Source organism: Papaver somniferum, unplaced genomic scaffold (genome assembly GCF_003573695.1).
Source record: "Papaver somniferum cultivar HN1 unplaced genomic scaffold, ASM357369v1 unplaced-scaffold_19, whole genome shotgun sequence".
Taxonomy (NCBI): domain Eukaryota; kingdom Viridiplantae; phylum Streptophyta; class Magnoliopsida; order Ranunculales; family Papaveraceae; genus Papaver; species Papaver somniferum.
In genome coordinates, this window is record NW_020628818.1 from 9,407,835 (window position 1) to 9,427,652 (window position 19,818).

Below are 19,818 nucleotides of genomic sequence, written 5' to 3' on the forward strand. Positions count from 1 at the left end.
TTTCTGAATTTAAACTTAAAAAGACTAAGGAATGCAGTTTGCAAACCGGGGCTATAAAATTTCATGAACCGATTCGAGTGAATCAAATCATCTTTGCTTCAATTGTGTCTTGTGTAGCACATGAGATTTCCTTGCAATTGAACAACTCTCTAACTAGTTCATTTCAAGTCATTTGAACTAATTATGGTGAAGAAGAACATGGTTGATATGAAATGCTCATATGGCTAACCTTTGGTTAACTATTGTTGAACCAACAAGTGCATACGTTTGGGTACGGTTAACAAACCTAGAAACGTGCATTGTCAAGTGTGTATAACAAGTTAAGTTTTCGATCTAACGGTTGAGAAATATTAGCTTGAATCTAAATCAGGTTTTCATCTAACGGTGGATATTGATTGCTTTGTTACCAAGGTAACCTAATTGTAAACCCTGATTTGAAAGACTATATAAAGGAGACATCTAGTATTGTGCAAAACTAATCCCCACACCTTACGTGTGATACTAGTTTGTGTGATAGAGTCGTTTCTCCTTTAACCTTTGGTCTTCTTCTTCTAAAACCAGGTTAATGACTTAAAGACTTCATTAGGATTGTGAAGCCAGACCGATACTACTTTTATCGTAGTTGTGTAATATGATCTTTCATCTTCTATCGTACGAGTACAATCAGATTGATTGGCTTGAGATTGATATCTCCTATAAGAAAGATATAAAAAGTAATTACAAACATCTTCGTCTCATTGTTTGTGATTCCGCAACATCTTGTTTCGCTACCATACGATTAAGATTGTTGTGAGGTGATTGATAACTCTAGGCTGTTCTTCGGGAATATAAGACCGGATTATCAATTGGTTCGTGTTCACCTTGATTATTATCAAAAGACGAAAAAAAAAACTTTAGGGTTTATCTGTGGGAGAAAGATTGATCCTTTGATAGACTTGTCTGTGTGAGACAGATTTGTTTATTGTCAAGTCTTTGACTTTGGGTCGTAGCAACTCTTAGTTGTGGGTAAGATCAGCTAAGGGAATCAAGTGCGCAGTATCCTGATGGGATCAGAGGCGTAGGGAGTACAATTGTACCTTGGATCAGTGGGAGACTGATTGGGGTTCAACTACAGTCCAATACGAAGTTAGATTGGAGTAGGCTAGTGTTTGTAGCGGCTTAATACAGTGGGTGTTCAATCTGGACTAGGTCCCGGGGTTTTTCTGCATTTGCAGTTTCCTCGTTAACAAAATTTCTGGTGTCGGTGTTATTTCAATTTCCGCATTATATTGTTTTTGCTTTATGATTGAAATAATACAGGTTGTGCGTCAGATCATCAATTAGAGTAATCCAACCTTTGGTTGTTGATTGTCATTGATTGATCTTTGGATATTGGTCTTTGGTACCATCCAAGTTATTCCTTGTGTTTGATTAAGGACTCGTTGATTTCTGTTAGCTCGAGTAAATCAAAACAAGAGAGAGATATTAACTCCTCGATATACTTTAATCTAGATTGAGTCTGACTGTCTAGTTGATTCTCTAGCAAACTATATTGGAGTTAGTCCATACAGATTGCTAAGTGAAATATTGGGTGGTGTTGTTAGACCCCCGCTTTTTCACTTATAACAAGACTAAGATGAAGAAGTACAAACCTTTTTTTAATGTTTTAAAAAAGATTAGTGACAATGCTTATGTGGTTGATCTACCTAATGATTGGAATATTTCCAATGTGTTTAATGTCCAATAGATTTTCACTTTTCATGGTGATACTGAATTCATGCATGTCATTGCTAACTCAAAGTCGAGTTATTTTCAAGAAGGGGGAGCTGCTACAGGACATCCCTTATTGATTACAGACGTCGCATAAAAGCTACTTGTCTTTCCTCTGTTTCCTAGTTTTAGTACTTCTATTTATAGTTTTACCATATGTTTAGGAATTCTATTTTGGTTAAACTTATTTATTTAGTTTTTTAGACAGTTGCTTAGAGCCTATATAAATAGGTATTTTCTGTAAGACTGGACATGTTGCTATCAACATCAGAGATATTGAATTATTATCCTTAACTACCTTTTCACGTATTATCTTTCTTCTTCGTATCTTAAACTCTCTTTATTTGTCTCTGTAATCTCTGAATTGTTTCTTCTATAGTTCTACATTAGATCATGTCTCAGCTTCACTTTAATCCATAAATGAGATCTCTACAATTCGCTCAAGATGGTGGCATGTGTAAAGAGTAGGAAAGATAGAAGATACAGTTAAAAGAGGGTAGATATGCAGTTAATAATGTAATTAAGTTCGAACGGTCAGATCTGCAGAAGACTATGTTGAAAACAGAAGTCCATCACATATGGAGGAAGTCCTCCCAATTATGTAAAAGCAAACTACTAATGGAGTGAAGGGTTATGAGCTCGCAAAGAGAAATACTCAACACTTCGCCGAGCTATCTCCTAGGAAAATCAATCTTGTAAAGATGTGAACAACTGCATTCATTACTTGTAATCTCACTATAAAATTGAAGTTGAGATACTAAAAAAAAAGTTGGAAAATATGTGAGAGAAAATGAAATAGACATTTTCTATTATGTATTACATTCTTCTTGTTTTTGAGAAGATTTGTCCTTAAACTTGTATTTCCATTTAAACATAATGAAATCATCTCAAAGATATAGGTTTTAACTCCGAACCAGTCTTGTGTCTGTTAATTTTTCTTTATTTCTGTTTTTACATCGTGTTTTTTGATGGTACTTAAACGGGAATTTTCATCTATAATATTTTGGTAGTGATTGCAAGTCTTCTTGCAGTTACAAGTGTTGTTCCATAATATGCACACAAACTTTATATATGTATAAATGTTCGGTGTACAATGTGGCGGAGCCAAAATACCTTGGTCGGAAGGATAAACATGGAAAGTGCAAAAACAACCTTAATACCATTGAGAAAAAAAAATACAGTCGAAGGCCGAGAAAAAATATTTAGCCGATGAAATTTCTAAATTCTTAGTATTCAACCATTATCGTTAATGCCATAGTATAGAAAAACTTGGACTTTAATGGACAAAAAACTAGAAAAAACAGATAAAGGGATGGATCATACCCAAATTCTAAGGGTGGAGGGGGGACAATTGTGACAAAACACAAAATTGTCATTTTAGAGAATCTCGGGAGGACAACTGTCTTCCCTCGTCCTGATGTGGCTCCGCCATTGGGTGTACACGCAGTTACAAGTCTAAACTTTGAAACTTCCAAGTCTTAAGAGCAACCACAGTGGACGATCAAACCTATAATTATGGTCCAGGGACGAGACACAGCGGGACGGAGTAAAGACTAAAAGCTGGACCAAAACCAAATTCCAGACTATATTTGGTTTGGGATCAAGACCAAAACTATATATAGTCGAGCGAATGTATAATTTTCGTTTGTCGACGGGCGGGTATATAATGTGATCATGGTGATGAGGCGGGCATATAATGTGATCCTGGTGATGGGACGGGCATATAATGTGATCCTCAGTGAGGCGTACATATAAAGTTCGCCTGATAGCTGATGGGGCGTGCATATAATGTGATCCTGTGATGGGGCGGGCATATAATGTGATCCTGGTGATGGGCGGGCATATAATGTGATCCTGGTGTATACTTTTTCCCAAGCGACCAAATTTACTCTTCCACCCTAATATAACACCACGGACTAAACTTAAATTTGGTCGTTTTTTTTTGGTCTTTGGTTTATGGTTTTGATCGCACCATTCTAGTTGCTCTTGGGCCCATTGAAACCAAATCAGCTACATGCTTCAAAGTTTAAACACATGTATCTCAAAAAGAGAAGAAAAAAAATTGATGGAGAAATTATTGAAAGACTATTTTTCTTTTTTTATACGTTTTTTGTGTGTGTCTAGAAAATCAATTCGGGAAGGAGGGAAATGCACAAGTGAAGGGATATGTTCTGTTAGTGTTGTGAAACTTTCTGAGGATAAGCCCATGAGATGACTACTAGTACTATCTAGGTTGTTGTTAGTTGTTTACCGAACCTAGAATATCTTAACTTTCAAAACAACAAATTGAACCCCCTCTCTAGATCAAATCTATCTATCTAGATCTCCTATCTCGATCTCAATCTCAATCTACCTAATGAATGAAACATGAGAACAATACTTCAACGATAGCCAAGTGTTTTGTTGTTTCCATTATCCACCATACACTCACTTACTCAAACCCTTGTTGATTAATTCCAAACTTTAAGATATCTCTGTTTACTGGTGAAAGTGGTCACCTTTGGTCCTCAGCTACTTGTGGTTTTTGCCAGATTGAACTGATTCACAACAAATAGTAACTAAAATTTCTTAATTTGTTAATAAGCTTTCCATTTCAAGGTCCTTTCAGCAAAATAAAACAACATTCTAGAATATGATACCTCTTAATAAAAATTGCTATCCAAAACCTACTACTAACATAACCTCCAGGCTCCATGTCAATATTCCAACACAATCTAATAAGAACTCCAGTTAGTCACTGGCGGCGGGCTAAAAGCGCTTGTAGTGGCTTCTTTATCTCTATAAACGTTTGTGTCAACTGGGCGGATTCATTTTGGTCAATTGTAACAGTTGATTGCCGGGTCAAAAACTTCTCAAAAATTATTAAATTTAGAATAAATTAGCCACTATTAGTTGACCTAGTAGCACAATTTAGAAATGATTTATCTCTCAATCGTAAATTTTATATCATTGAAAAGTATTTTAAAAACGAATATAAACATGAATATTAAATTATATAAAATCAATTATTAATTGAACAAAATTAAAAAACAACTAGGTCATCTAATAGTGGGACGGAGGGAGTATTATACCTGTAGACACCAATATACCAACACCCCCGTACACTAGCTTAAGGGAGCTCTAGTCAATTACCACAAATGCATTGTAAGTGAGTTAGTGAGTATACGAATATAATAACTTTATGTATAATGCAAGAAAAAACTTAGGTCAAATTTCTTATCTCCATATAATATTTAGCTTGGTAATATGGTATCAAAACAAATAAAATGATTAAAATGAAAGCCTTGTATACGAAGCTGCCATGCATTCACCTACCTAAGTAAAACGACATTGCATCTATATGTTTACTTCCCACCTCTCTTTATAAGGATGCGCTGCTCAGTCACTCATTCATTCACAACACAAAATCTAATACTATTAAATCCACTTCAAATTCACAAAGCACTATTAAGTATTCTCTCATCATCATCCCAAACATATTTGGGGTCACAGAGAGAAAAAATGGAGTACTCATCATGGGTTAAAGTTATGCTCTTTATGGCTTTCTTTTCCTTGCCTGCTTTAGTTGAGTGCAGGGTTCGTCATTACAAGTTCGACGTAAGTATTCTTGTTTCCTTTCCATTATCATCCTGGTTCAGTTTTGATGTTTCGCAATGAACTAGTCGTTCTTCATTTTGTGTCGCCTCTGCAACCATCATTAAGAATCCATTACGAAACGTAAAAACATCAAGCCATTAAAACAGAAACGCAGATATTTTTATACTTGTGAGTTTCAATAAAATATTCTACTAACATTTTATTTTGGTGAGCAGGTGGTGCTGAAAAACACAACAAGACTATGTTCAACAAAGCCCATAGTGACAGTAAATGGGAAATTCCCAGGGCCAACTCTCTATGCAAGGGAAGATGATACTGTCCTTGTGAAAGTAGTCAACCATGTTCATTACAATCTTTCCATTCACTGGTAAATACTAAATACAAGGAGCAAATCTTGTCACTTACGGATTAATATATTTTATCACGTGCTAAATGTTTTTTATGGGCTTGAACAGGCACGGGATCAGACAATTGCGAACAGGTTGGGCTGATGGGCCTGCTTACATTACACAATGTCCAATTCAGCCCAAACAAAGTTATTTGTACAACTTCACACTCACAGGGCAAAGGGGTACTCTTTGGTATCATGCACATATTCTTTGGCTAAGGGCAACTGTTCATGGTGCTATTGTTATCTTACCCAAACGTGGTGTCCCTTACCCATTTCCCGCCCCTCATAAAGAAGCTGTTGTTGTGCTAGGTACCTTTTCTATTTCAAAATTTCCTTCATTTTTTTTTCTTCTGATTTTGACAAAATGTTTTAAGATGAAACAATAATGAAATCTTGTTGTTGAAAATTTTGCAGCTGAATGGTGGAAGTCTGATACTGAAGCAGTAATCAATGAGGCTCTAAAGTCTGGTTTGGCACCAAATGTATCGGACTCGCACGTAATCAATGGTCACCCTGGACCTCTCTCTACATGCGCCTCAAAGGCCTCTTCACAGGGTAAACTCCAGTCCTAGTATCCCGAACGTCTGTGTGTTTACTTCAGCTAATGTATTCCGTATGCATTTGCAGGTGGATACAATCTACAAGTAGAAAACGGTAAAACGTACATGTTACGTATTATCAACGCTGCGCTTAATGAAGAACTGTTTTTCAAAGTCGCCGGGCATAAATTTACAGTTGTAGAGGTTGACGCCTGCTATACTAAACCTTTCAAAACCGATACAATCCTCATTGCACCAGGCCAAACCACAAATGTGCTTATAACAGCTGATCAAAGTTCAGGCAAGTACCTAGTTGCAGCTTCACCATTCATGGATTCACCAATTGCTGTCGATAACTCAACCGCCACAGCAACTTTACATTACGCTGGTACCCTATCAACCTCACTCACAACCCTAACTAAACCCCCACCTCAAAATGCCACACCAGTTGCTTCAAGCTTCACTGACTCATTAAAAAGCTTAAACTCCGCAAAGTATCCAGCTAAGGTTCCACTGAAAATCGATCATTCGCTTTTTTTCACCGTGGGTCTTGGCTTAAACGCTTGCAAATCTTGTTCAAGTGGAAATCAAGTTGTCGCAGCAATAAACAATGTCACTTTTGTCATGCCAAAAACAGCTCTTCTTGAAGCTCATGTTTTCAATAAGAGTGGAGTTTTTACTGATGATTTCCCGGGTAATCCCCCCACAAGCTTCAATTATACGGGAAATTTGACGACGGCGAATTTGGCCACTACTACTGGAACAAGGCTTTATAGGCTTGCTTATAATTCTACCGTGCAACTAGTTTTACAAGACACCGGGTTCATATCTACTGAAAATCACCCTATTCATCTTCATGGATTCAACTTCTTCGCAATTGGAAGAGGATTAGGGAATTACAACTCTAAGACTGATCCTCAAAATTTCAATCTTGTTGATCCTGTCGAGAGAAACACCATTGGAGTTCCTTCAGGAGGTTGGGTCGCTTTTAGATTCAGAGCTGATAATCCAGGTAAGAAGTTTTTACAGAAGTGCTATTTGGTGCACAGTGGACAGGCCAAGATTTTAAGACACAAACTGCCCTGAACCCTGAATCCGAAAGTTTTTATTTTTTGGTTGTTTTAACATCAATTGGGTTGTGTTTGCAGGTGTTTGGTTCATGCATTGCCATCTTGAAATACACACAACATGGGGACTAAAGATGGCGTTTATAGTTGACAACGGTAAAGGCCCAAACCAGTCGATTTTGCCGCCTCCAAGTGATCTTCCAAAGTGCTAAATTTCATGTCATCCATAAGAGTACGGCAAAATATACAGAGTTGCGAGAAAATCCTCCAGACCAAATCAAAAGGCCTGAAAAGGGGAGAGATATAACGAAGGAGGAAGGAAAACAGCATAAGATGGTGAGCTGTTGATGCATCACCGGATAAATCTGAACAGAGATTTTTTTTTCGTTGTGTATAGCAACAAATCCCATTTTTATTTTTATTTTTACTGATTTCATATGGCATATATTACATACGTTTGTATTGTGAATAATCACATATATTTGAGAAATAAATATCATCAAGTAAATTTGTTACACCAACAACAAACCAGTTACAGCTTTCTTGACTAATTTCTATATGTCATTATTATGCAACGAGTGGGTGACCAGTATGGGGGTGGCAGGAGAGCTGCCACCATCAATATTTGGAACGTAGCACCACCACCTAGCTCTCTCTCCATTCTTTTCTTTTAAAATATGCCACCAGTGACTCCATTAGACAACGATCGCCAAGCTAGCTAATTGAACAAGACTCATGCTCTTTTCCATCTATTTGCAGTTGTGAGTAAACAAATAAAGCAAATCAAATGTTGCTTGAAAGACTGGACATAATTCAACACTGCTTGAAGAGGTTTTATTGCTAAAGATGGTAAAATTTCCAGGTTATATCAGAGGTCCTAACCACCTATAAGCCTAATCGGGAAGGAGGTTTGATTGGCCGTTGGAGTCTTGCACATAATGCTGCCGACTATGAATAGCAAAATCTGAATTGTCACCATCAGGTCCATCACTGTGCTCATATAGTCTCATTCATATGACACCCACCTCCCGGTTTCAAATGCTAGCATGCTTGTAATCTAATAAACAATCATAGAGAAGGGGCACGCTTCTCAACTCAATTTTAATGTGATGGTCCAAACCATGTCAAGTGACACTTCATTTTTTTCCTCTTAATGGCCCTCTCATCTGTGAAATGGGATCCAAATTGCAAACGAGACAAAGTTCCAACAATCTAGTAAGATTCACCCATTAAACTCTTTAAAAAGTAGCCAATATTTTACAGATTTAAAAAACTGATAGAAAACACGTGTCAAGACATGATTTGTCCTCCCATATCCCCATCATAAAACACCCCCATCAAATATTTTTCCGCCCTGAACGATGCCTTGAGGGTTCATAAATACAGAAAGATGGTCACAATTTATTCGTTGAAGAGCAAGTGTTTAGAGTAAAGAGTAAGAAGGGACATGGTAAACAAATTTATAAGCTGACCGACCAACTCAATAGAAAAAAAGAAAAGGTCGTTAGCAGCAAATTAAGTAATTCTTAATGAAAACCAGAAGGCGACAGAATATGAGCCATTTTCTGGCTGTTCATAATGGCCCCCTGGAGCAGAGAGAGAGAGACTGGTTCTCTTTCTTTCCCTACCCTTTTTCGTATGCAATGCGATGAAATGAATTTTTTATTTCACTAAAATAATTTTGTTTTGTTTCTTGCATTTTAATATGACCATACAGAGGATGAGGTCCCATTTTGTGGCTGGGTACTGGTGGTGGGTTCCACGTGAGTGCCAGTATCTCTGTTGTGGCATGATTGGAGCAATGTGTCATGTGCGTATGTCATCACCATTTAACGTTGGCTCTTGGGACTGTATTAGCTAGCTCGCAGTCGAAAACTCTGCCCAGATCAACTTTTCTCACGATGATTTTCGTGTTTGTACTTTCTGTGGGAGGGCTGAGGCCGCCTGCCTAGTGTTTCTTCGAATCTAAATGTATCTTTTTTTTATTGCATAAATATGTGTTGGTCTATTGAAATTATATAATTTGTTTTGAATCCTGGATGCACCTAACTGGGATTTTGGGGCTTTAGCGGATTATTGTGACCAAATTGTGGATATGGGGGACCTCATCGATGTAAAAGTTCGAAAATGCACCCAATAAATTTTACGTATTTCTCTATTGTTCTTCGATTAACTATCAAAACTTGATCCAAAAAAAAAAAAAAAAAACTGATACAAATTATAGTGTATTGCAAGGAAGATTAACTTGGTTGGTATGATGGAGAAGTTTGAGGGTTTTGGTCCTAAGGCTGATTGTGGAAAGGTGGTGATGGACGAAGCAAAAGCTAGACATATAGCTATAGTTTACTTGTTGCATTCTCTGAGCACCGTCTTTTTCCCCGATTTCTCGGGAAATAAGGTGAATGCTTGTTATTTACAGTGGTTGAAGTCTTTCAGTCTCGATCCGGAAACAAATGAGGTACCTAGGTTCCCTCCTTTTCTAGTGTGATGTACAATATTTACAAATAACAAATGTGTTTCTCTTATCCAGGTATCACTTTGTTTCCATATAACAAATGTTTTTTTTTTACTTTTCTATTGGTTTTGTGTAATATCTTATTTATATGAAACAAAATCATGTACCCATGGGCTTACGACCATTTTAAATGCTTGAGGCCTTCTCGGAATAAGAAGTGGCCTCTAGGGAAACCTAAATGAGGAAGATACCCCTTCGAAGGACCCAACATAAGGCTAAAGAGGCGGAAATTATCGAAATCAGGAAAACGCTGGATGCTTTGACAATCGATGATGTGGTTTTTCATCCATATTTGAGACTTGATGAATATGGAGAAGATGAAGTTGGTGAATGTGGCGACCTACGTTGGGCCTTTGCTTCATCCCACTGGGTTCTTTATTTTAGATCCTCATAGAACGCTCCATCAAATTGGTATTGTCCAGAAAAGAGTACCAGAAACCTCTCGTTTTAAACTGAGTGTAGGCAACTCTCTTTTCATTGAGAAGGTTATCAAATTAACCTATGAACTAACACCGTTGATCGATCATTGGAATACTCGCTCTGAATAAGTAAACCAAATGAGTAGAAGAGGGCTAGAAGCTTCTCATGGCACTTCCGATGCTGATACGAATTACATGGAATGGTATCAAGAGTGATCTCATCCTTATGTGGAAAATTCGAATCCCGAAGCGAGAAAACACTTCAAGAAGGGAAGCAGTTCGACATCAAGGAATGATGAAAGTTATTGGAAGGAGATGGTGGTACGTATACTACTAATCTTATGTTTCTACATGTTTTTTTTTTTAATTTTAATTATCTACGAATAGTTAAAGTTCGTGTATTTTACATGAAAAAGTAGGTGGTCGAGGACTTGCCCGTAGCATTAATTTGGGTAACAAGTTAACAGTCTCTAAACAAAGATTACTCTGAAATCGAGTTAAAGGCATAATAAACCCTGACAAAGGAGGTCTATATGCTTATGAAGAGGACTGACCCAGGGAAAGTAAGAGGGCTAGGTCTCATTATTCTAACGAGGACTAGGATGCTCCGTCCAATGAGCATGTTCAATTAAAACAAGGAACAGGTAGTCAAGGTGGACATGGTGGAGGTGAAAAAGGTAAACGTGGTCGAGGTACAAGTAATAAAACTGGAAAACGTCCAAGTGGTCGAGGTGGACGTGGTGGAGGTAAAAAAGCTCCAGTTCAAGGTGGCCTTGGAAGTGGTAAAAAGACTAAAGTTGTTGAAGAGAAGAAAGAGGACAAGGATTCGGATGAGGCATCGCGATCGGTTCGGAATCTGGATTGGGAGAGAAATCCAATGAATGACTAATGGAGATGCAGTGGCTTTTTAGTATTTTGCTTCATGGCTTTTTTTTATCATCTAATATTTTTTGTATTTAGTATTTTCGTTGTTTGGTTATGGATTTGGATGGATGAATTTTTATAGCTTTGCATATATAGATGAATGTTAGTCTTTCCTTTTGTCTTAATCTAATTACAATGAAGAAAAAATCAACATTATGGAAATTGTTGAGCACTTACGGCTAGGTCGATGCTTCACAATACCTAGCCGTAAATACCTATAATTGTTATCTAAAATCAGACCTTCTACTGTCGGCTGGGTTTCCCAACTGTAAAAATCACTTTCACTGTTAGGAATCCTAACCGTAATGGTCTCTCAGTTTGTCAAAAAAAATGGCACATAGTCTCGGTTATGGCAGATACTGTTAGGTAAACCAACCGTGTTACATTTACGGTTGGGAAATACCTAACCGTGTCTTTCTCTGATAACCCCCGAAAAATTGAATCCTTGTTACGGCTATATATCCAGACCGTGTATCTTTGTCACGGTTAGGATTCCAAACCGTAATTTTAACATAAAGTAATAACTCCGGTTCACAACGTGGATTCGTAGCCATAAATCTGATACACCCCAAAAACTATAGGTTTATACTTGCTTACGGCTTGGTCGACATATCGATTTTCTAGTTGTAAATACAAGAATTTTCTTTTGTACCACATCCTATCGGCTGCTTTTTGAATTTTGAAAAACATATCTATTAGAAAACTGATTTATAAAATGTTCTGGTTGTTCAACCACTTAATTATACTTGAAATAACTCCACCTCCATATAACCATCTATTCCAAATCAAAATCGCACATTCTACATCAATAATATCCACCTAAACCCCTACAAACTCAATACAATGCACTCAAAGGATAAACCCAACTTTACTTTGGATGAAGACTTATCTATTTGCAAAAAAATTGTACCATGCTATCCGAAAAGGGACGAAGAACGAAGGAAATTTGATTTACCCAGTCAATCGCATTAGATTAAGATTTTTGAAATTTTTTGTAGTGAAACAGGTAACACTAATAACGGTGATGGAGCTAATTGTATCTTCAATTTTCAGACATACGCAAAAAAGTGGAAGAATATATGGCTTTACTTGTTATTTGCCAGAAACTTTGACTTAGAGGTGAAACTGATGATGAAGTCGTAACTCAAGCTAAGAAGGAGTAAACTCAAGCTAAGAAGGAATAAAGAAAATGGAATGGTTATAATTTCAACTATGAAACTCAATTCTTCATCATCAAAGACTTCTTGATACATCGTAAGGGATGTTATTAAAACCAACTTTGTAACGCAGATCTAGTAAGTACTTAATGGGTTGTAATGTGGCTCATATTTTTCCACAGATTTGAATCGATAAAATTGTTAGTGGGAGTTGATTATAAGGTTTTCCTGAGTATTTTGACGAAGGGTTTCATCATTTTCCTTCAAAGTTTTTCAAAAAAATTTCACTAAAAATCATCCTTCTCCTTTTTCAAAATCCAGGAAAATCAACTTTTGATTTTCAAAAGATTAATTATTTGATTAGCCTAATCGATTCACTAATACTGATTAGTTAACTTAATCATCTTAAGTATAACTAATCAAATTGAAGGTAGATTAGATATTACATAAATATCAGGATAAGGGGTTTTATGAATTATTATTTCAAGACTCTATGCAGCCCCAAAAAAGCCTATCGCTTAAGCCCCAAGAATATGATTATTTGTTTTGTCTTTTTTTTCTTCAAGTGAACTCTCGGGGGCAGTTTATTGATCAAAGGAAATCAAAACTGAAAAACAGGGAACCTTATCTGAGAAACAAAAAAAAAAAACATAAAAACAAAAGAATTTACCAATTAAATCTGGAGATAAAAAAGTGACGATTTGTCGATTTCCATTGATACCCTAATGAAATCTAGAGGATGGTTCCACTGTTAAGAAGTGTTGTTACGTATTAACATTCCATTTTGCATTTTGTTTTTTTCTATATAATTATGTTTTTTTCTTTTTGAAGCATAGTATATAATTATGTTAATGTCTCAATTTTGTTTTCTTAAGAGAAACATATAATTTTCACGGTAAATAAGCACTCATTCAAGGAACTAAAACCTTATATAACTCGGTCAGCAATGTGTTTATTTAAAACACACTTTGATTATACTTAGATACACTAATAACATAAAATAATTTAACTAATAAATGAAAGTCTAACAATTAGGCACTCGGTTTTTGTGAATTTTCTTCCATGGAATACGATTGAAAGACGAGTTTGTTAGTCTTAGAAATAAATCACCTTTTCTTTTCTCTTCTATTATAAAGGAGTCAAGTAAGGACAAACACAGTTAATTGAGCTCATTTATTTATCAGCTCACAAAGCTTTTCATGTCTGTTTTCATCTGCATATATCACCAAAAAAACCTCTTGATATCGCTCTTTTATTTCTTTCGATGACCATATAGCAACATGGTTCTTATTGCTTCACTTACTTAGAATCCCGGCTCCTTGTTCATGTTTCTTTATTTTCTTAGAGCAAATTTTATGGGTAGTGTAACTCTTTCATTTTGAAAGAGTGACTACCAATTTGGTCTAATTAGAGATCATTATGGGGACTACCAACCTCACTTTCACCCCCAACACTACCGTACACTCGTTCAGTTGAACGAGTAGTTGTAAGTGGAACACTAGACGGGGGACAGTCCCCCGTCTAAAAATTTTGTTTTATTTTGACTTTGACGGGGGACTGTCTCCCGTCTATAATTTTTTTTTTTATTTTTTTGGACGGGGGACTGTCCCCCGTCTGTGTAGAGTTTTTTTTTTTTTTTTTGGACAGGGGACAGTCCCCCGTCTGCTTCGAAAAAAAATTATTACACGGGAGACAGTCTCCCGTGTAGTGTTCCCTTTTAAATTTGCCCATAATGGTTTTAGTTGTTCATATGAATGAGTCCTCTTTCATATGAAAGAGTTAGTCTTCATTTGGGAACTACTCATAGGATATGCTCTTATTAACGTTTTCTTATCGTGTTTTTTCCGACGAATACATGAGAATTATACCTGCAATAGTGTAGTAACATATAATTTTGATAACTCCTCTTTGTTTCACTACTTGGGCTTCAAATTCACCAACAATCCATTACAATTACTTGGATCATGTCTTCCATAAAAATGTTGTAGAATTACAGATATTTCATGTCAAATATCAAAACAAATACTCTCTCCATCTTTTAAGAAGTTGTAATTTCACGATCCAGCTGTCTATTTTCCTAAGATTTTGAATCACATCTTTATCTATAGGAATTTTATTTATATGTATTTATGTACTAAGGTTTTATATACAACTCCATTATTGGGGCTTTGAGGGGTGGGATTTTGGGACACTATGTGGAGACTAAGTGACATAGAGGGAGATCAGATTTATGTAAAAGTTCAAAAACATCCTCAATAATTTTTATTTATGACACTTATATCCTTCCATTAACTAATTAATCTAATAAAAAAAAATCATTAAATTAAAAAAAAAAAACAAATCCAAATCATTAAAAGAAAAAAAAACCGTCCCACCATTACCTCTTTCTTTTCCTTCTTCTTCTTCCCTTACTCCCCCCTTTATGTTTTCATTCTTCTTCATCTATCATTCTTCGTTTGAAACGATTAATCGTCGATTCAGAAAAATTACGTCGTCGATTAAACTCATTGTATAAAAGCATGAAAGCAAAGGAAAAATTAGGTCCTTCTTCGTCGAATCAACCTCCTATTGAAGCAGAGAAACCAACTTCAACTAATGAAGTGGTAAGTGAAGATGAAGAGGAATTGAATGAAGGAGATGGACCAGCCTCCCAGACTCCTGAGATGACAGCAATAAGGTATGAATCGAGATACCCACTGTTTATTTAAGCTCTTTCTCGATCTTTCAGTTGGTTTCGAAGATTTTAGGTCTGAAAAAACAGTTTCAGAATTTGATTACGGCTGGGAGTTCTTTGATTCCCAGCCGTAAATATGTATCACGGTTGGGATATGTTGAATACCCATCTGTTTAATTGTAACACGGTTGGTTGATATAAGAACTCCCAGCCGTTTTAATTTTCATGGATGGGAAATTGTTGAATACCCTGCTGTAATTCTGGTCGATGCATACGAGATAAATTATTCTCATTCGCAAAGACTGAATCACGGCTGGGACTGTCCTAGCTGTATATGTCTCTGAGTTCGAATGCATGTTTCAGCGGTAGCGGTAACGTCTAGGTTTTGTTGTCCGTAATTGGTTTTCCAAACCGTAAATAATAGTTTCCTAGCCGATTTTCTTAGGCGGCTAGGTCTTCCTATCTGTAATATGAGAAAGCAAAGCAAAGAAGAAAAAATCCCAGCCGTTATGGTTTTTGCGACTTGGTCGATAAATCAACTTCCCATCCGTTGTTATATTCGCGGCTGGGATTTTCTATTTATCCTAGACGTTTTTTATTTACGTCTTGGACTTTTATAATTATCCCATCCGTAATTCTGTTTTCGTATGGAACTTTGTACACATCATAGCCGTTGTGACTTATCTTCTTTTGCATTTTGGTCTGGTTTGTCTTTGAACAGAAAAGAAGAAAAGAGGAAGAGAAGATCAGTAGAAGTAACACATTCTACTGAGCCCACTCTGCAACCCCGTCACGGAAAACCATTGGGTGAAAACGCAAGGAATACAAATGAAGGTGTACTTGCTATTACTGGAGGAAAAGGATGGTGTTTCTCTTATTGGAGTAAATGAAGGTGGAGGTGAGACTATAGGAAATGAAGGTGGAAGAAATGAAGGTGGAGGAATGGTGGTGTACCAAGTCAATCTTATTGGAAGACGGTTTTTTAAAATTTCTGTAGTGAAACAGGTAACCCTAACAACCGCGATGGGATTGAATTGTATCTTCGATTCTCAAACATATGCAAAAAAGTGGAAGAGAATATGGCTTTACTTCGTATGTGCAAGCAACTTCGACTTAGAGGTGAGACTGATGAAGAAGTCGTAGCTCAAGCTAACAAGGAATGGAGAAAATGGAAAGGTTATAATTTCAATTTCGAAGCTCAAATGACCATCATCAAAGATTTCTTGATACATCGGAAGGGATGTTACTAAAACCAACTTTGTAATGGGGATATATTAAGCATGTAATGAGTTTTATTGTGGTCTAGTTAATGAAAGTGTCAGTAATTTTCAATCGTATTAAGAATTCATGTTGAATCCAAAAAAATTTCAACTTTCAAATCTAATTACTGTCGGGAAAGTTTGTATACCCAGCCGTTTTGCAGACTCAGGTAATTCATGGAAGAATTACGTCCAGAAGTTCGTAATGTCCCGTCCGATATTTTTAATTACGGTTGGGAGTTCCTAATATCCCAGACGTTTTAGTTATTTACGGCTTGGAATTCTTAATATCCCAACCCTTATGTGGTGTTTCGGCCGGGTCGACAAGTTTACCTAGCCGTTATTGCAGAAAATTCTAGATATTTTTTCAGAATTTCGACGGATTTGAACTGACAAAATTGATGTCGGGAGTTGATTATAAGGTTATCTTGAATTTTGTGATGAAGTGTTTCGTCATTTGTCTTCAAAATTTGTCAATTTTTTTTCCAAAATCAACATTTATCCTTCTTCAAGACTCACTAAATCAAGTTTTGATTTTCAAATGATAAGTGTTTTGATTAGTCTAATCGTCTCAATAAGACTTTCTTTTTTTTGGTATAAAATCGATTCACTAAGACTGATTAGTTAGCTTAATCAATTTAATTAGCACTAATCAAATGAAGGATACATTAGATATTAGAGAAAAATATAGATAAGGGGTCGTATGGATTGTTATTTCATGACTCCAAAAAAGCCGGGAAAACCCATCTGTTTCAAGCGGCAATAATATGATTCTTTATATAAGCACAATTCATTCTCCAAGATAATACATATCTCCACTGTGAAATGTGAATGGGGGATGAAAAATATCAAACTACTTCTTTTAAGCTCCAATTATACACAGTGAGTTTTGATTGGTGTAAAGAATCTAGGTTATCCCAATCAAACTTACTTTCCTATTAAAATATCAATTAAAACATTTTTAATTCATTTTCTAATAATTTTATTTTGTCAATAACTCATTCACTACTTAGAAAAAAGAAATCCCAATAAAGAAAGCTTTTCTTACTTTATTTTCTAGCGCCCACAAATACCATTCCTTCCTCCTATCACAACACACCACGCTCTACATCTACTTTTTTCCCTTTTCTCTTCTTCAAAGACACTAACTGGTACTCTCTTCCACAGAAGAGAGAGTCCGTGGAGATCTTTCTCACTGCCACAGACGAGAAGAGGGAGGGGGAAAAGAATTTGACGCTTTTGGAAATTCATTTTTCCTCTGTTCCGGCTCTGCTTTCAGACAACAGTAAGTAAGTGTGAGATACAAACAACATAAATTCTCATGTTAATTAATTAATGCAACCATCTCTGGGTTTTTTTTCTTGTTCTTGTACTTTTTTTTCCACTGGTCTAAGATCTGATAAGGAGGGTGGGTTTCAAGAAGGAATTAAAATTTAAAACCCCCCTTTGAACCTAAAGATCTGTTACTTTTCCGTTTCTAGATTTTTTCTTTGAATTTGTAAAGTTTGGGTCTTTTTTAGATTCTTCAATCTAAAATGCTTGTTTTTAAAGGTATTCTCGTTCCCCCCTTGCAGTTGGTAAACCCTCCTTTCACTCTTCAGCTATCCTCCTCTCTATTGCACACTACTACTCTGTTTCGCAGCTAAAAGAACAAGAGAGATTAAGAGATGACTGAATGCCCAAATTGTTAAGCGGTTTTGATTGATTTACGCGCTGCAATTAGAAGAACATTTTGCGGGAAATGGAGATTCTTTCACAAGCATCTTATCCAAATTTGTTTCTGGGAGAAAACAAGAGTTACGGCAGAGGATGGACACCTAAAGAGAACAAACTATTTGAGAATGCTCTTGCAGTATTTGATAAAGAAACACCGGATCGATGGCAGAAGATTGCAGATATGATCCCTGGAAAGTCTGTCATGGATGTGTTGAGGCAGTACAAGGAATTGGAAGATGATGTTAGTCAAATTGAAGCTGGTTCGTATCCAATTCATTCACCTTACTCATCGTTTACATTAGAGTGGGTGAATAATTCTCGTACGTACGGAGGCTCCGGTGGTGGTGGTAAGAGACCTCCTTCAGGTAGAGCAGATCAGGAGAGGAAGAAAGGAGTTCCATGGACAGAAGAGGAGCACAGGTGATTCTCTTTAACATTCGCCTTTTATCCTTATCTGTGTGAATTGTATTACCTCTGGGTACCGGAAAACTGTAGTTCCATCGAAATGTCCATTTACAAACCACACCAATTCAATTTGTACTTAGATTTGTTGAATTGATAGGACACATGAACTACTTGAGAGTTGGAGTGTAATTATTTGAAGCTTCTCCTGATGTCTGAAATTTGCGGATTTTGTTTGGCAATTTTTTTTATTTTTTTTATGTTAGTACTCGATAATGAAATTGGAATTTCCTTGGTAACGTAAGATTTGAATGATTCAATTTCAGGTTGTTTCTGTTGGGTCTAAAGAAGTATGGAAAAGGAGATTGGAGAAACATATCTCGAAACTATGTTATCTCAAGGACTCCAACTCAAGTAGCAAGCCATGCTCAGAAGTACTTCATAAGGCAGCTTTCAGGTGGGAAAGATAAGAGGAGGTCTAGTATCCATGATATCACAACTGTAAATTGCATTGAAGGTACAACTTTAGCAGACAATCATAGACCTCATTCTGAAGATCAATCCACATTTCTCGCGCAAAGTAATATGGGGTTCACGCCCAAACCAGTATTTGACTGGAACCAAACCAATAATGGAGCATCAATGGTTTTCAACCAGAACAATGTGAACTTCTTTGGGCAATCTCCATATGGAATGGGCTCTTACGGCATGAAACAACATGGGCAAAATATGCACAGAAATGGTTTCCATGGCTCTCATGTTTGAACTCAAAGGTGCTGAATTGTTCGATTTTCTCAATGGTTGGCTATCTGAATTATAGTTTAGTTGGATTTCCATGCTTCTTTTTTCAGTATATCATTTTTCTGTAAATATGTCGATTGGGGGGGATTTAAGGTAGTTCATAGTCTTTGAAACTTTAGATGTAACTAGGAATATTGTGCTTGAAGATCTCATAAACTTTGAGCTTCGAAATCATGTAGGTGGATTCTCAAATTTTGGTTGCGCTTTGTGTCCGTCAATGATCATGAAAATGGAATTTGTAGGTTTCACCTTCATATCATTACTTTGTATGTTCTATAACTTAAGGAAGTTGTACTTGTATCAACATGGAGATATTGATACCCATTGTTTCCATGGATAATCTAATTTCAGTACCAGTGATGTGTTCAGTGTTCTTATTTAGATTTCTTGCTATGTCAAAGACAACCAATGTGTGTAAAATGTTCATAAATTATTGCAGTGTTCTGAATACCATCACTTCTAAGTGATTCTAAGAAGATGGTAATCTCAGAGTTGTCTGCCATTTAGCTGATATGTTCTTGTTTCCCTAATGCAAATAACCCCCATTTCTTCAAGTTACTGTTTTTTTCTTCCCTGAATTGGAATTTTGAATCCAAAGTGCAGACAAT

The 19,818-nt window shown here is 36.4% G+C and overlaps 2 protein-coding genes across 3 annotated transcripts; both read left to right on the top strand.

Annotated features, from left to right (window-relative positions):
* The first annotated feature begins 5,138 nt into the window (after positions 1-5,138).
* On the top strand, positions 5,139-7,872 carry LOC113338693 (laccase-4-like). The gene is made up of 6 exons (XM_026584063.1): positions 5,139-5,346; positions 5,562-5,713; positions 5,802-6,046; positions 6,152-6,292; positions 6,365-7,288; positions 7,425-7,872. Exons 1-6 carry the CDS (start codon positions 5,251-5,253, stop codon positions 7,553-7,555), a joined length of 1,689 nt encoding a protein of 562 aa, XP_026439848.1. The 5' UTR covers positions 5,139-5,250; the 3' UTR covers positions 7,556-7,872.
* Positions 7,873-17,345: 9,473 nt separating this feature from the next.
* On the top strand, positions 17,346-19,591 carry LOC113338731 (transcription factor DIVARICATA-like). Of its 2 annotated transcripts, none has more exons than XM_026584113.1 (3): positions 17,346-17,576; positions 17,866-18,427; positions 18,736-19,591. In XM_026584113.1, exons 2-3 carry the CDS (start codon positions 18,033-18,035, stop codon positions 19,172-19,174), a joined length of 834 nt encoding a protein of 277 aa, XP_026439898.1. In that variant the 5' UTR covers positions 17,346-17,576; positions 17,866-18,032; the 3' UTR covers positions 19,175-19,591. The 2 variants fall into 2 exon arrangements, with proteins under 2 accessions (XP_026439898.1, XP_026439897.1); XM_026584112.1 differs by having other exon boundaries at positions 17,347-17,580.
* Positions 19,592-19,818: the final 227 nt, after the last annotated feature.

What these genes read in the sequence shown, in the direction of transcription:
- LOC113338693 (XM_026584063.1), top strand. Translation starts at nt 5,251, where the DNA reads ATGGAGTACTCATCATGGGTTAAAGTTATGCTCTTTATGGCTTTCTTT. An exon ending in AGAAGCTGTTGTTGTGCTAG is followed by an intron (nt 6,047 to 6,151) that starts GTACCTTTTCTA and finishes AAAATTTTGCAG; the next exon opens with CTGAATGGTGGAAGTCTGAT. An exon ending in CTCAAAGGCCTCTTCACAGG is followed by an intron (nt 6,293 to 6,364) that starts GTAAACTCCAGT and finishes ATGCATTTGCAG; the next exon opens with GTGGATACAATCTACAAGTA.
- LOC113338731 (XM_026584113.1), top strand. Translation starts at nt 18,033, where the DNA reads ATGGAGATTCTTTCACAAGCATCTTATCCAAATTTGTTTCTGGGAGAA. An exon ending in TGGACAGAAGAGGAGCACAG is followed by an intron (nt 18,428 to 18,735) that starts GTGATTCTCTTT and finishes ATTCAATTTCAG; the next exon opens with GTTGTTTCTGTTGGGTCTAA.